Source organism: Martes martes (assembly GCF_963455335.1).
Source record: "Martes martes genome assembly, chromosome: 4".
In the NCBI taxonomy this organism is placed as follows: Eukaryota; Metazoa; Chordata; class Mammalia; order Carnivora; family Mustelidae; genus Martes; species Martes martes.
In genome coordinates, this window is record NC_137891.1 from 76,186,909 (window position 1) to 76,204,954 (window position 18,046).

The 18,046-nt window shown below is 39.9% G+C and overlaps 1 protein-coding gene across 1 annotated transcript in view; it reads right to left on the bottom strand.

Moving 5' to 3' along the window:
• Nucleotides 1-18,046, bottom strand: part of LOC308341613 (lipoxygenase homology domain-containing protein 1-like) — a gene marked incomplete at both ends in the record, with an annotated part of 148,356 nt that overhangs the window by 166 nt on the left and 130,144 nt on the right. Inside the window, 2 exons of the mRNA XM_080801649.1 lie at nucleotides 10,469-10,623; nucleotides 14,214-14,365. Of these exons, the coding sequence (XP_080657775.1) occupies nucleotides 10,469-10,623; nucleotides 14,214-14,365 (307 nt within the window). The remainder of the gene's footprint in view (nucleotides 1-10,468; nucleotides 10,624-14,213; nucleotides 14,366-18,046) is intronic.

Below are 18,046 nucleotides of genomic sequence, written 5' to 3' on the forward strand. Positions count from 1 at the left end.
TTGAACATTAAAAGGTAACTATAAAAATAGCTTTTTATAAAGTCAAGTAATCCAATCTACTGTGAACTCATGATTGTGGTAGGAATATCATAACTGTGGCTTGAAGAACAAAACACATGAACTACTAAACCTGCTAACAATCTACCTCTCCCGCTTTATCAGTGTTCAGTCACTAACATTCATAAATGCACCTGGGCCTCCAGCAAAGCACTTTTCTACCAAACTGTAATGAAGGCAAGGGCTGGCCTAAGACTTTGAGCCTAATACCCCGGCTAGGCTAGAAAGTGTCGCCCACCCACTGGCACAGAAAAAGAAGTTCCCTCATTTTAATACATCCTCTACAGAGGTCTTTATCTTGCTTTCACATGACTTCCTTTAATATCTCTTCCTCATTGTCTCCAAAAATAATGGTACTACCTTAAAACTTGATGAAAATATTACCACTTTGGAAAATGTGCTAATGCTAATAGCTCATCCTGGAAGTTTCCCTCTAAATCAGCCAAACTCCTGTGTTAGAAGCTTCATGTTGTAGAAAAAGCCAAGGATGAACTCAGAAAACCAATGTTATCATTTTCAGCTTTGGGATATTACCCACTTGAAGCTTCATTTTCTTGACTAAATTATCTCCTCACAGAGCTGCTGTGTAGTTGAAATGAATAGTCACGTGGTACATAAATGTTACTATTATATCACAATAACCACAGTTATCGTTATCCCACATTTAAACACACTTCTATTCCTTCCTTCTATCCATCCATCCATCCATTCAATAAGCATTTAGAAAATGCCTTCTGTGTTCCAGGCCCTTTGCTAAGTGCTAGGGATACAGGAAGAACAGTAGAGACAGGGAGGAGCTGAAGGAGCTTTCAGTATAAAATGAGGAACTAGATGTGTAAAGGTATAAATGTAGAGTTGTAGGTGATGTAAGAAATATTTACAGATACTGTGGGAACAGAAAAAGAGACTGACCAACTTTGGATGGCAAGAATGAGGAAGGACAAAGGAATAAGGAACAAACAAATGTCAACAAAGAGGTGATATTTGATCCAAAGTTTGGACAGTAGGTATAGAGATGTCTGACAGGCAAACAAGAGATTGGGAAAGGCATCACAGGGACAAAAAATAGCATTGTCAAGGGTACAGAGATGATGTTTCACATGGCTGAAGCACAGGAGACTGCTGGGAAAGACATGGGGGCAGGGTGGGGGGCCCGTGTGAAGGACATAGGAGGGCAGGTCACTGGATCTGAGAACATCAAGTGACTCAGAGATGGAGATATGGGACTTACCCCACCACAATGGCCTTGAACTCACCAGGTGATGTTAACAGGTGAGGTATAAAGGTGAACTATGTCAGCTCATGCTGTTCCACTCAGCTCTCAGGACAGTTCATCTCTCCATTTTTCAAAAGCTTTGAGAGATCCCATTTCCTTCTAACCACTTCCACCCATGCTTTGCTAGTGTGCCATAGAGAGGTAGGCCTTGAACAGTAAGATTTGTACCAGAGGACCTGCCTTTTGTCCTAACTGACTGGGGCAGATACGGACACCTAATCCATGCTTGGTCAATCAGTCTTAATATCTTTACATAAGAGATATAGAAACTGTGATCAGATGGCACTGCTCATGGAGACTTCACAGTACTTCTATTGTTAAGACCAGGTGGTATCTTGGAGCGCAAAGCTAGCTACAAGCCAAAGATATGGGAGAGAAAATCCTGTGTACAAGGAGAAGAAGCTGGTGTACAACGTGATGAATAGAGAGTTTAAATAAAGAGACACCTTCAAAATCCAAAAGGAGTGACTGGCTCTCAATGCCTCTCTAGTTTGTAATGTCTAGCTTTATTTCTTAAAGCTGGGTTCTAAAAGAGTCACCTTCAAAGTCACCCTTTTAACATTAACCTTGGTGAATTCCTCATCTTTGCAATCAAACTAGAATTCATTGAATGGTCAATTGAAATTTAAAAATCATACTCTCATCTTGTCTTTTGTTTAGTCCATTTATGGAAGGTTCCTTCTATGGTTTCTCTTTTTTTAGAAGATACTGGACTAATACAGGGTTGTGGCCCTAAAAGCCACTGAGACTTCTGAGTACTGGATACCAACTAAAAATAACTCCCTCTATATTGCTCCAGGTTCAGAATTCTTAATGTGAAATCATCAAGACAAGTTGATAAACTCTCAATTCCAGAGTGGCCATAATTTCTATGAAATTTTTTGAAAATAGTTTTATTGTGCCATTAGATATTTATCCATGAACCATTTCTAATTAATAGAACAGGATAGATCTTAGTTGCTGTAGATGATAGTTATTTGTAGCATACAGATATTTTTTGCTGTATATATGCCTCTACTTCCCTGCCTAAGTCTGTGTCCACACCCTTCCTTTAATTTCTATCCCAGAATGAGATGCAAAAGAAAGTGAATCAGCCAAGACTAGTTATTGAGGATTGGGAACCATGGTTTTGCATGAGAACATGAAAATTCCCCCAGATCCAGTGAACAGATGAAAAGTATTAGAGCAGTATGGCTTGAGAGAAGCATGGTGATACTAAAGAAATAGAATTAAAAACTAAGCAGGAGGAGCCTGCTTGCCCAAGATCACCGTACACATTATGCAGCCACCAGCAGAAACATGGTTCAAAACCCCAGATCACCAAGGGGTTCCCTTTCACTGAGCTAAGTAGGAAATACAAACACAGAAACAAAATAAATTTGCTCTTTTCTTTGAAGGTTAAAGTAGACAATCATGGAATGTGTTTGAATGACCTTGCCCTCGAATATATGGGCTGCTTTTGGTGGGGAAGGGGTCTAAAAAGGTGATATAGGTTAGATGTCATCTGAGATACATTTTAGATAAGGCATCCATTCATTCACATTAAAAATGGCAGAAGAAATACTAAATGCTCGAATGAAGGTTCTATGTCTCCACCCCCACCCCACAAAATGAACAACACTCATCCCTGCGCCTCATTCTGTCAGTTTCCCACCATCTCTACTTGTCACTTCCATACTGAGGAATGGCTCAAACTGACAAAAAGAGCCCAGAAATCTGCAGCAGCACAAATACATGCTCAGAATAGCAAGAAATGATTAATAGTGGCCTCTTTTAGGGGAAAAAAAAATCAGTAAAGTTAGATGATTGCTCACTGTCTCACGATAATTTTTATTATTTTCTCCCTATAAAAGTAGTATTTTACATTTCTATATTTTATCAAAATTGCAGGATCCTTTCTTATCTATATTATTCATCATCCCCCCTTTATTTCCAGGAAAAGGAAAATAAAACCATTTATATATAAGCTGAATTATTTTCAAAATGAAGAAATGCATGAAAAATTTTTACCAACACCCCTGAGCATGTTATAGAGGGACCTCATGTAAAGATGAGGAGACCTCTAAGGTTTCTCCCATTGCTCTTTGTTAGTCTTTCCTTCCTTCCCTTCCTCTCCCGTTCCCTTGCTGCCACTTCTGCTTTCCTTCCTTTGTTCCTTCTTTAAGTATTGGCCAAGTCTGTATGTGGAACGAGAAACCATGGTGGACGATAAAAACAAATGTATGAGACCCTACTCTTAAAAAGCTTATCACCTAGTTAGTACATGAGAAAAACGCGTTCATGAACAATGACAGTGGATGACATGGTGTGGTGAGTAGTGCATAGAGTGCATAGTGCATAGAGTAGTGCATAGAGAGTGCATAGTAGTGCATAGGTAAAGCACTAGAGAATTTTAAAGAGAGTAAAGATAACTCACTTCTAGTTGGGCAAGCAGAGAAACCTTCATGGCATGGATAGCATCTTATCCTGGGCCCTGGAGGCTAAGGATTTCACTAAAGAGAAGAAAGAATAAAAGGCTAAGACGTGTGAGGTAAGACAGTATTAAAGCTCCTGGAGAAAGTCTAGGGAAGGGAGCAAAATATACCTTATTAGGGAGAATTGGAAGAGAAGCCTAAAAGATTGATAGGGAGATAGGAAGGATCAACTCATTTTACATCTAGCACCACAAACCTACACCTCACACACAGCTGGCCCGGGGGAACACTTACTTGTCCATTATGGTTATGCAAAAGAAGATTGCTGTTTCCACTGGGCTGCCCTGGTTCCTTTCCTGACCCTCTTCATAAATTAAGTCCTGCTCTGTATATGATTTAGTTTATGATTTATTCACAAATTTGCCAAATTTAGCACACACTCCCTGAGCACCTACAACATTTTACTATCAGTTTGTCCTGTGGACACGGATGATCTTGGTTTCCACCTTCTAAGGGCGTGAACTTTCCTAGGTGATCTCCTTGGAATAAACACCAGAGCTAGCATAAAGCGGTTAAGTAAGTAAAATGCTTTGTGAATAAGAACAATGGAATGGTAGAGAGGTGATCATTAGACTTGCTTGGGTTAAGAATCTCTTGCATCAGATGCAGCCCTGCCAGTGCCTGAAGCCACAGAGAGGAAACCGAGGAAACGCACCCCTCTCTGCCAGTGAAGGCAGTAAAGCCCTTGCTGTGGCTGATCAGCCAGTAGCTTCAGTTTTTCAAGACTGAGATATCCTGAGGCAAATAAACCATTTATTGGCACAAAAACCACTGGAATATTGGACTTTCTTTTCAGCCTGTGCTCATTCTAAGAATGAGCTTTTTGGTATTGTATTAATACTTCAAATTAATATTTTTTAAGATTTTATTTATTTCTTTGACAGACAGAGATCACAAGTAGTCAGAGAGGCAGGCAGGGGCGGGCGGGAAGCAGGCTCTCTACTGAGCAGAGAGCCCAATGCAGGGCTCGATCCCAGGACCCCAAGACCATGACCTGAACCGAAGGCAGACGCTTAACCCACTAAGCCACCCAGGCACCCCAATACTTCAAATGCTTCAAATTAATACTAAGTGATAATTTTGTTTATATATTTCTTAGTGAGACTAAAACATCTTTAAACCTTTTAGATTCCATGTTCTGATTCCAAATCCTTCATGTAATATGATCTCCCTTAGTGCTTATGGTGTCTTCATTAATTTATACCCTTGAGTTCAGCTGAATACACATGTAATTTTAAGATATTGTATTCTGGGATACAGGGCAGGTAGGGGGTAAAAGTAGAAATATGAGACATCAACCTGACCTTGAGGAACATCTTGTGAGAGCTGGGAAAAGTCAGAAAGACATACATAAATACAATAACAGATAATAAGTGCTGAGTTAACATTATGTGCTTTGGTAAAGCTACGGAAGGGACCGTTGGCCCAGCCGGGAGGTTTAGGAACTCCTCCCTAGCAGAGGGGACACAGCCTCTTGTTAATTCACCAGTCAGCAGAATGAAAGCCCACCAGATTCCTGGCTCTGGGAGAGGATCGGGAGTTGGGCGAACTCCCCAACAGGACAGCACCAGTGGAAAGGAGCACTGAGGACTGACCAGGAGCAGAGAAGAACAAAGTTTACCTCAGGCTGTGTAAGGCTGGCTTCAGCTGCCAAAGGTGCTATCTCAAGGGTGTGAGGAAGGCCTCTTACCTGCTCTGCTCAGACGCCTGCCTCACATGCCTGCGGGGCTCACACTTATTTTAATGGCGCATCAGACCCTCTTTTCAACAATTAGGAACGTGTTGAGGATTATGAAATGGTGAGTGTGGACCTCCACTGGAGGTGGCATTCCACGTATAAAAAGTACCCAGGATTTGCTGATAGTCTATTCTATCCAAAGTGGAGACTTTTAAAACTCTTCGTTCTTCCACTTTTATACAAAAGAAATGATCTCAACCTTTCTCAAAAAAAAAAAGTAAAGTATATTGAATAGAAATGAGGCTGGAATCATTTAAAAGTATTAGTTGCAATATCAGCTCTAAGGAACACTGTGCAGCGTCTCGTCCTTCTTCCTTAGGATAATATGCCTCAGGGTCACTCTACCTATTTGACCACAATTTGGTTTAGGGAGGACAAAGCAGGTCATGCTGTTCTGCCTTGACAAGTCAAGTTAGATGGTTTTTTAAAACATCATTTATTTGTATTTAACTTTTCAATTTCTCATCCATAAATCACCTTCTATTTAGAAGTGCCTTTAGGTGGATCTTTATTTCAAATAAGCTGCTCCCACAGGCTAATGCCAATTTCAGTTCCCAAACCAGTCAGGAGTAATGGAAGGCAACATTGAGAGGTTCTCGGCCCTCCTTGTCCTCAGACTGAGGAACTTTGCTATTAACTATCTGTGAATCTAGACCCTCCTGGGTCCAATGGGTTAACAAATACATTCGTAAACGACATTGTGTCCTTTAAAAGGTAGGTACTCAGTGATTTCCTTATTAAAAGTCTATACACACATATACACACACGTGTACACAACATGCACAAGTTTGGTAACATACAGAAAAGTCTAGAAATCTCTAATGCTAATAAACCTTGCAGTACCTTGTGAGATCCCCTCAAATAGTGTACTGAATTAAACAGTATCCCCCCAAATATTCATGTTCACGCAGAACCTCAGAATGTGACCTTCTTTAGAAAAGAGGCTCTTTGCAGATGTAAAGTGGGGTGAGCCTAGTCTAGGGACTAGTGTTGATATAAGAAGAGACACAGACACATGCATGAAGGAAAAGCACAGCCACAGGACAGCAGAGGCAGACTCTCGAGTGATGCAGCTGCACACCGAAGGCACACCAAAGACTGCAGGCAACCATCCAACCACCAGACGTGCTAGATGAGACAGAGATTACCATTCCCCAGAGACTTGAGAGGGAGCACGACCTTGCTGATACCCCAGTTTCAGACTTCTGGCCTCCAGAACTAGGACAGAATTAACTTTTCTTGTTTTAAGCCACCAAGCTCATGATGATTTGTTATGGCAGTTGTAGGAAGCTAATGCGAAGAGTAAAAAGAATATTTACTTCAATTCATAGTGGAATTCTTGCCTGCTTTAAGGACAAATTTTGCTTGCTCTGAACCTCGAAGAGCCAAACTTTATGTGTAAATGTAGAAATTCAGTGGTGTGTATTCCATCTATATTAAACGTACAAAGAGCAGAAAAATAAAATCTTCAGGTATAGAAATAAAATAAAACCATAAGGATGTGGGTGTTGAATTGAAGAGGAGAAGAGAAAAACAGAAAAGGCGACGCGGATCCTCACAGGAAGCATCTGTGATGCACAAAAGCATCCTCTTCCTGTAGCGGTGCTTTATAGTTCACTTTTTCCCGCTTAACTTATAAAAGGAATGAACACTTGGTGGTCTTTCTCTCTGTCCTAATTCAGCTGCGCTGTAAATTCCTGCCCCGTAAGGAAGCATCAAGGAGCATACTGAGGTTTTCTTTCCTTTTCCCCTGTGATGTATATACTTGAGGATTTCTGCTGCCTACACCCCAGAACTCATTAGCTGTCATGAATGCACCCAGCACCCCACCTTGGCCAGCTCCCCGTCAGGTCTGAGAAGAGGATAGGCAGTACGGAAGAAGGTCTGTTCGGCTCCTGTGTGCAGCATGGTTCTCCTTGCCTATCAGAGTGGCCATCAGACTCAACACCTGCCTTACTTACAGTAAGTTGTCCTTGACCTTTCACATGCAGAGAGAAGGCGCTGATAGCGCAGAAGCAAGCACAGACAGCTTCTGAGTGGTCTTCTGTTGTAGAGAGGAACCTGCTGTGCCCGAGTTCTACAGCTGGGGCCACTACTCTTCTGCTTCTTTAAGATTAAGAAGGCAGGATCTGCCTCATCTCTTTAAAGCCAGGGATGGGAAGGAATGATTTTTGCAACTTATTTTCCTCATCAGGGTATTGTGTGAATGAGCATTGCCTTCCATCTCTTCAGGACCTATTACTATGTACAGATCATCAAATATTAACATTTACTGTCAGGACACTGCTTATCTGTTATATTACTTTTGGTCACTTAAAAGCATTTCGTAATTAAAATGTTTCAGTCTCAGCCCATTGAAACTAAAGTAAGCCATCATTTATGTTTCTTCTTTCCAGACAAGGCCACATTGGCTTAGTGCGGACATGAACAAAGGTAGTGCAGGGAGTGGTGGTGGAGGCAGCGGGGGTAATGGTGACTGGGGGTTGGGCAGCACTAATGTTAGGGTAGGTACATGTAGGCATGAACAGGGTAATGAATAAAGCTAAAGAATCCCGAGAAGATTTCACATTTTAAAAAATCAGCTGTATTAATGTGACAAAATATATCAGAACCTAAGAACTTATGAAGAAAACCCTTGATGAATCACTTCTTAGCTCTTCCCCTCAGCCCCAAACTGTGCTGTGGGTGGGAGAGGCTGGGAGGGGAAGCCCAGTCCTCTTTAGCAGGACTTGTCCCTTAGCTAATGGGGGTTCTGTGTTATAATCAGTTCAGAGAGAGCACTGAGAGAAGGAAAAGTATTTCCAGTTGGGCCAGTTAAGTCATGCTAGCAGCAGAATTTGAATGGGAACTTAAAGGAAAAACAGTAGAGTAAGGAAGGGCATCCTTGATTGAAGATTAGCACACTCCAAGGGACAGAAGCAAATGGAACAGAACTTGTTCTGGCAATAATAGATGGCCTAATTTCACTAAGACCTTGTGAGAGGACAATTAAAAAACAAATTGAAAGGGGGTAATGGAGTCAAGGACTTCAATGGAAAGATCATAGATTATTTTTGGTTTATGGTATGCAGTAGAGATTAATGAAGATTTTTGAACAGGGAAATGATGCAATTAAAATACTGCCTTAGGAACAAGGGAACACTATTTTCCCCACATGTTTTTCTTGAAAATTTTTAGGACAAAACAATACAACAAAATACTACTAAAGAATTTATTCTTCAAAAAGGGTAAAAGAAGAATGAAAGAAAAGATAAGGTAAAATCATAATGATGTTTACAAATGTCAAGAGTCCGATTAGCTAGACACTGGCCCTCTTAGCACAGAGTCAAATTAGCTAGAAAGTAGTGAGCACGGAGAACTGAAGGAGGAGGAATCGAGACAGTCCAGAGACTACCACAGTAATCCAGTCGAGAACAAAACTGGAGTAGAGGAGGTGAGAACAGGAAAGAAGGGATGAGTTGAACAGGTGCTCTGGAAAGGAACCGACTCAATTTAAGGGCTAGATATGTAGAAAAGAGGGAAGGGCCCACTGCTGTTGCCATCGCTCCTTCTAGTCACTGTCACAGCCCTGTCATCTCTGACTGGTGGTTTTTAGTGCCATGCCTTTAGGATTTTTAGTTGAATTGACTCATTATGTTCAAAGCTCTACTTTTTGTTTAGTAATTCAAGTTGTAATTGTTTTGACGTCTCCAAATCCGTATGCCTGCATTTTCCGGTGCCATTTTTGTCTATTTTTTTTTTTTTGCCTCATTTCCTGTTGATTATCTGTTTGGAAAGAAGGCTGAAGGGCCCCAACATTGAGGATTCAAAATTTCAAAATAGAGCCAGCCCCAAGTTCCTTACTCCATGTCCACAATAGGTCGGGTTTTTGTGTGGAACCCTGTTCTAATTCAATCCCATTCTTGGATCTGGTCCCCATCCTTTTCCCTGGGGTGAGAACCAAGCACTAATAAGCATCAATGCCAAGCTGGCTGAAGCTGGGACCTTCCTGAGAGGGGTCTCAGCAAGTTTCTAGAGAGCAAGGCTTAAACCTGGAGGCAATAGGGCCAAGTCAGAAATGGTTCCCAAAGGATGGGGAATGGGAGGATAAGACTGATGGTGTTTAAGAGTACAAACTTGTAAGGAGTAGTAAATAGACCACAGAGATCTAATGCACAGCTTAATGAATATAGACCATATTGTACTATAATTATATAGTATAAATGTTGCTATGAAGGTAATCATATTATAAGATATGAATGTATCAGAATAACACTTTGCATACCTTAAATTTTATACATTGTTGTACATCATGGAGCTCAAGGGAAAGTCCAAGTTATCTAGATTTTAACCTTTGCCTTTCTTCAGTTCTATTCTGAGATTTCTTGCTAAAATTCTTCTTGCTTAATTCCCTTATAAAATTGTTATAACTATAACCGTTATAACTATAATTTCAAGTAATGTAAAGAAACCAACATTTAAACAAATACTCCCATGATTGATGTAAAATTTTCCAGTATTAAACATCTGATCCTAGGGGCACCTGGGTGGCTCAGTGGGTTAAGCCTCTGTCTTAAGGATCTGGGATCGAGCCCCACATCGGGCTCTCTGCTCAGCAGGGAGGCTGCTTCCCCTTCTCTCTCTGCCTGCTTCTCTGCCTGCTTGTGAACTCTCTCTCTGTCAAATAAATAAATAAAATCTAAAAAAAAAAAATCTGATCCTATTGTGATGTATAGCACATTAAAATAATAAGAAATTATAAATTTCCTTTACAATGCTTAGCAATAGATTATTTATTCAAGCAATCAATGAGTGGAGCTGATGTGGAATACTTAGTAAATGACCAAAAAAAAACACATGTATCTAACACACACACACACTCACACACACACAGCATTATCCATGTTGCAACACACTCTGAAGTACCGCAGGGGCCAGCTCTACCTTTCACAGGTGAAGACAGACTCCGACGCAGTCCCAGGTTCTCTGACCACGACCTTCTCACAGTACCAGTACTGGGATTCCTCACTGGCCTCGCAGTGCAACAGCACCTTCTGGAGTTTTCCAAGTGACACTGTTTCCACTTGAAATGTATCAGTCTGGTGCAGGAGACAAACCCCACAGAAATAACAGGAGTCCAGCACATGACAAATGCAGGCAATAATAATACCCCAAGACTGCCAGAAGCAGTCCAGTACTTTAAAAGAGATAATGTTACTACCATTAGCATCAAAAGGAATAAGAAGGAAAGAAAGAAAAATAAGCAAATTACTTTTACCTATTCAAAATATATTTCTGTGCTTTTTTCTCTTGCAGTTTTATTTTCTCCATTTATAACAGTATCCAGTGGAAAAAATAAACCCTAATACAAAGGCTTCTGGTTTGTGGCTTTTCTCTTATGCAGATTCCTGCTCCTGTGACAAAGTTTAGTAGGTGGACAGGTTGAAAACCATGAGCCCTAATACGCAAAATACTTAGTTTCCATGGATATTTTGAGGCACGTAGGAACAAATTTTTCCTTCCTCTTCCCTTCCCTCTTTTTTCCCTTTCTTTCCTTTCTCCCTGCCTCCTTTCTTCCATTCCTCAATGCTTCAACAAACCCTCCCCTATACTTCTCTCTGTAAATAATATGTAAAGCACATTCTTGGGTTTGTTGTGAAAGAGCATCCTGGAATCTTCATTCCTACATAGAGTTGCTTTGTCACGTCAAAAAGTCACCAACATTTCTAGAGAGATGTAGAATCTAAAGTAAATGCTATACTGGTTGGAATAAAAAGAATTCCTTCACACATCACTTCCCCATAGATTGTTGTTGAGAATAACTTCCTAAAGTTACCTAAGGAAAGGGTCATGAATTTAATTAAGTCTGCAATGTTCCCAGAAATGACTGTTGATTATTAGCTACCGTTACCCTACTTTGTGGTAAAAATGCAAGCCTAGTGTATATGGGAGACATTGTCTTAACAGCTGCCTACATCATTACCAGGTTAAATTTCAATTCTGTATATGAAGATGTACTACCTGGATGTTAACTCTTGATTCCCTGTTGTTCATGTAAATTTTTAAGCTAAACTCAAAACATTACTAGTCCAATGGTATTTCTGCAAACAAGATGATGATTGTACATGTTCTCGGGTATGCCTGAATTCCCAGTGTGCCTCTACAATTCACAATTTCACAATATACATCACCTGTTGTTGCAGATGTGCTTGATGTCCCACCCCCGTCTTCTAAGTCCCTTTCTGAGTTCACCCGCTGCTTTGGTAGACAATTTAGGCATGCTGACAGCTTTCTTTCTCAAACCTCTAGGTCTCACTTACTCTTTGCCTGAGGGCTTCCCTCTTGTGGGAGAGTTTTGAGGGATGTTCTGCAGGGTTTCTCAAGGTTCCCAGCAAGAAGGAGTTCCAGCTCCTTAATGTCCCTATATGGCTTTTCTCCCTTTCCTGACTCATTTTCCCGACTCCTTCACACCAAAGATAGTTACTGGGATCACCTCCCACATAAATTACTGTATCCCAGTCTTTGTCTAATTGTCTGCTTTGAAACAAATCCAAACTATGATACCTCAACATCCAGAAAGATTGTCTAAATCAACTTCCTGGTTACTTCTTGTTTCTTGAAGTAACTTTAGTTTTGAAGATAGAATTAAATTAGGTCTATTACATATGTCGCTGCATTTTGATTACACAACTGGACACTGTAGAGGAATATGACAATAACCAGCCCAATCAGTGGCTAAGGATGTGAGCTGTCCTGGTGTGAAATCATTCTGGTAATAAACTAAAAGGTTGTTGTCACAGTTTCTCAACTGTAAAACTTCTGAACTCATTTGACATTCCCATTATATTCCATGCATTGAGGGAAAAATAGAAAAATGTGAAATGAGCCAGGGAAGAAAAATACTTTTATATCTCTGATTCTGAACCTCAAAACATACCAGTAAACCCATATTTTTACTCTTATCTATACATTGATTACAATTATACCTCCTGCCCAATTTTAATTTCATCTGTAATGCACCCTCTCCATTCTCTGGTAAATGTTATATACAGTAATGAACTGAAGATTAACAGTGAAAATGACTTGTGAAATCTTAACATGCAACCTCACATGATGCTGCACACCAGTAGACCAACTAGCAGACAAGCAGGAGAGATGAAGCCCCCACCATCATATATGTCACAAAATGGCAGGACGAAAGAATCTGGGACTGAAGGAAAGCTAGGAGGATTGCTTAGGGGAGAACATCACTGATCACTGGGTATAATAATAGTAATAAGATCATGACATCTAAAACTTTGTTCTACTCAAAATTAATTCACTTGTGATGGCAAAAATTAGGCACAGTTTTGCTTATTCCCTCATCCAAAGCAGATTCAGCTTTCTTCATTCTGTCGAAAGCATCTATGTAACCTTCAGTGACAAGACAAGCTTAGGTGATCTCTAAGATTTCTGTTTCAAAATAATTCACAAACAAACAAACAAACAAAAAAAGCTTGAGAAGTAGCACTCTCAAACTGGTTTGAGAGCTTTCTTTCTTAAAAATATATGCTAGGCAGCAATGTCCACAATAGCCAAACTGTGGAAAGAGCCTAGATGTCCATCAACAGATGAATGGATAAAGAAGATGTGGTATATATACACAATGGAATACTATGCAGCCATCAAAAGACATGAAATCTTGCCATTTGCGACAATGTGGATGGAACTAGAGGGTATCATGCTTAGTGAAATAAGTCAATCAGAGAAAGACAACTATCATATGATCTCTTTGATATGAGGAAGTGGAGATGCAAGGCGGGGGGGTTGGGGGGAGGTAGGAAAAGAAAAAATGAAAAGATGGGATTGGGAGGGAGACAAACCGTAAAAGACTCAATCTCAAGAAACAGACTGAGGGTTGCGGTGGGGAGGGGGGACGGGAGAGGGTGGTGGGGAAATGGACATTGGGGAGGGTATGGGCTATGATGAGTGCTGTGAAATGTGTAAACCTGGCAATTCACAGACCTGTACCCCTGGGAATAAAAATACATTATATGTTTATTAAAATATAAAAATTAAAAAAAATATATGCTAGGGTTACATAATTCCTATTTTTAGTTACAGACCCCAAATAGAACTTTCTTTCTATACATAACAAGATAACATTAAAAATTAACTGGGTTGATCATATATTTATATATTTCACTGCCACTCCTCAAACATCTAACATATAGGAAGACTCAGGGTTATATATATACAGACAAAAGGGAATAGTGAAGGGCTTAAGGTGTGAAAATAATTTAGTTGATTCCATTCAAGATGTTTTAAAGAAAGTCTATTGTGTTCCTATGTGAAATGTACTATAATGGCCCTTCTATGACCTGACCTTTTAGAATAATACTTCATACTTTTCAGTTCTAACAGGGCATGTTTATATATTTTCCCTGATATCATCTCATTTTTTTCTTATAGTATCACGAAATTTTAATGTAATTTTCTTTGTTCTATTATTCACTGTTAGTATAGTGTGTCCCATTTTTCTTTCAAGAAATTCTAAAACAAAGGATATTAGGAAGTCAGGAAACGTTGTGTTAAAGATGTTCTAGAATGAAAACTTGAAGGGTGTCAAGCACCTTTCAGTTTTCAATTAGAAGTGTCCACCTTCAGGGAGGTTGCTAAACACATGGGAAATTTATCTGTGTGGACTCACCTGTCCTCTTTGAAATTTTACTGGCATATTAGATTTGTCCAGCAGTCTAAGACCAGAGTCTCCCTTCTCTCCACAGAGACACAGGGAAACTTCAGACTCTGTTTCTGCTTGCTTCAGTTGCCCAGTATGGACATCAACATAGTATTTCACTACTGGCAAAAAAAAAAAAAAAAGGGGGCGGGGGGGGAGAAAAAAAGAAAATTCATTACCTGGGAATTCGTACAAACTGAATCCCGATCCATGGGTTAAGCTATAGCAAAAAGCAGTTTATGAGAATTCCTCTAATCTGGACTTTCTGTAACTATTGAGAGATTTTTAATTTTTTTTCAATTATTAACTTTAATTATGAATGGGCATTTTTATACCTAGAAGATCTGTAGCTTTTTCAAAAAGTGAAAAGAGTTTTTTTAAAGATTTTATTTATTTATTTGACAGAGATCACAAGTAGACAGAGAGGCAGGCAGAGAGAGAGGGAGAAGCAGGCTCCCTGCTGAGCAGAGAGCCCGATGTGGGGCTCAATCCCAGGACCCTGGGATCATGACCTGAGCTGAAAGCAAAGGCTTTAACTCACTGAGCCACCCAGGCACTCCAAGACTTTTTTAAAAGGCTCTTCTTAGTGTGCCTGGATGGCTAAATGTCCAACTCTTGATTTCAGCTCAGAATGTGATCTCAAGGTAGTGAGAGGGAGCAACACATGGGGTTCCATACTCTTCATGGAGTCTGCTTAAGACTCTCTCTCTCTCTCTCTCTCTCTGCCCCTCCCCCCCTCGCTCTTTCTCTCTGTCTCTCAAATAAATAAATAAATCTTAAAAAAAAAAAAAGCCTGTTCTATGTATGACATGCTTAGTATTTTAGTGGCAAGGGTGACAATGTTATTGTACATGATGCTTTAAGTTTAAACTGAGGTAAGTGTGAATGAGAAAATGCATCAAAAGTGAGGTGATGGCTTGAGGTGGTCACTGACCCAGACAGAGCCAGATGAGGTCCAGACCTGACATTATGTCTCTCTCATAGCCTTAGCCCCTGCAACCGTAGTTGAACCATAAAAACCTCTGAGATCACATTTAATCCCAGCTCCACCAGTGACCCATGCTGTCTAACAGAAAAAGTCATTTCTCAAGGGTAAACAACCCTCTTAGAAGTAGAAAAAAATAGACTGAGTGTCTCAGTCAGTTAAGCATCTACCTTTGGCTCAAGTCATGATCCTGGGGTCCTGAGATGAGAGGTTGAGCTCCAAGTCCAGCTCTCTGCTCAGTGAGGAATCTGCTTCTCCCTCTACCCCTCCCCCTCCCCCCTTGTGTGCACATGTGCTCTCTCTTTCTAATAAATAAATAAAATATTTTTTAAAAATTAATAAATAATAAAAAAGTAGAAAAATACTCTCTAACTAAGAAGTTCAGAAGTAAATTTAAGCAACTATAAAACAATTTGTATACACAATATGTGGTACTAAAAATCAATAACACACATGGAAAAATGGCTTGTCCTTCTTGTACTACAGGAAGCTCACAGACAACATCCCCCTCAGCTTGCATTTGAAAGAACCATGCATTTATCACAAAATCTAGGGTCTTCTTGCTCTTTGTGTGTTGTATGTTCACCTGGATTTAGAAGAAACAATGACTGAACTGTGCAATTTCCAGTTCGCATAGAACTTCAAGATGATGCACCCCAGGGGTTGCTAAAATGTACTTCATACTCCAACATTTGTTGTTGTTGTTAATAGTAATAGTAGTAGTAGTAGTAGTTGCTTATTATTTGCCTGTTATTATGCTACGTGATTTGTCTTAATGATCTCTTTTAACCATCACCAATTAGATTGGACAAATTCTTATAATTTTATAGATAAGAAAGTGGATGCTTGGAGATTTGAAATGGACTCTTTCTGATTCAAAGCTCTCAATTTCATGATAGCAGTTGCTAAAGAAGAAATCTATAGGAGGAACTCCAAAAGAGATTTTGTGTTCATTTTAGTCACCAAAGCAGGCACACCCCAGAATTTAGAAAATTGCCAATGTCTTTTAAATGCATTTCTATAGCCATAGGCTGTGAATAGCCCTCAGCTGCCCAAAGTGCCTTACTTCCCAGCAGGTGGTGAGATGCCTCCACCTCCCAGGCTGGTGAACTCTCAACAGACTCCTCACCGGCTCTTGCTCCTTGGTGGCCATTTCACAAGAAGGCTCTCTTCACTTTATCTTCCCCTTAACATCTCAGCAAAAGGCTTTCAGACGGAATGTCACAACCTCCTGCCTCTCCTCCAACCAGTGAATGAAGTGCCCCCCTCCCTTGAAGATGCTAGTTCATCTTCTATATAAGTCTCTGGCCTCCTGAATTTCCTCTGCCTCCTAGTCTTGGGAGCAGGCCCCACTATTTCACAGGTGGCTTATTCTCATAACCTGATGGTTACCATTTTGTCTCCCTTCAAACCCTGCTTTTCAGCTGTTTCAACAGAAAGTATCCTAAAACAGAAATCTGATCATTGTGTATACTGCTCACAGCTTTTCAATACTCCTAACTATAGCACAAAGTCCAAAATCCTCAGAATGATGAGCAGCTCATAATCAGGCCCAGCTGAACTTGGTGGAGACTTCTCCCTCACATCCTAAATCCAGTCATACTAATCTATTATGGTTCCACAACTGCCACATTCCTTCTCGCCCTAGTGTTTCTGTGCATACTTGCTTCTGTACATAGAACGGCTTTCATCTGATACATTACCTTTCATACAATGCCCATCCCGCGTTAATTACATGACTCAGCTAGAACTTCTTCTGAGAAGGGGTGGGTGAGTTCCTGGTCTGGGTTAGGCGACCCTACTTTGTGATGCATGGCAACCTACCCATTCATGACTAAGACTTAGCACCTAATATGTGACTGACCTGATGAAAGGGATCATGTCCTATTCACCTTGGTTCTTCCACAAGCTTTCACAAGGCAGTCCTTGGGTTGTTTTTTGATTGAATGATTAAATAAACAACTAAGTGAAATGGGTATTTGTCGACATAAGTAATAAAACTAAATCAGTGCATCTGTCGCTAAAGCCTGAATTTGTCTTTACTGCTCCAGGCAAGAGGCCATTAGAAGAACACTGGATTTGCAGACAGAAAATCTGGGACCAAAATCTAGATCTACCATTTTACAACTGTTTGTCCATGAGAGATTTACATACCCACTTTAAGTATCCATTTTTTCATCCATAAAATAGCTCACATGGTTGTTGTGAAGATTAGATGAGATTATATATAAGGTGCAAAACTTTTTATAAGCTGCACAAATAATTCATATTTACATTAGCCATATTTACATATGAATATATCAATAAATATAAAAGTGATTAATATAACATATTCCATTAAATTTGGAAATGTCCGCCTCCCTGAATCATATCATGCTTTATTTCTATACCAATAAGATGGAAAATTCAGGAATACTAAGAGATAGAGACCAGTCATGAAGATTCATATGCTTTTTAATCCAAAGTAGATACAATGCTTAAATAAAATTATTTTTGCTATCTGTCTGAAGTTTTAAAACTTCAGTTGCCCCAGTGGTCCCGAAACTCAGAGGTTGTTGACTTGGCAGTTGGACGGACAGGAGTGGTGGATGAATAAAAGAGTAACCCACATCCCACAGCTGAGGATCCATATCACGAGCCATCTTGTTCCTAAAATCCTAGCAAGTGAGAAATGATGTTTAATCTTTTTATTTCTCTTCCTAAATCCTATTATGATATTTTTTCTTCATTGGGGATAAAAAGAGATATTACTTCCTGAACTATATAAAGGAAGATGCTCCTCAAAAGAGCAAGCAAACAGAATTCCTAAACAAAAAGA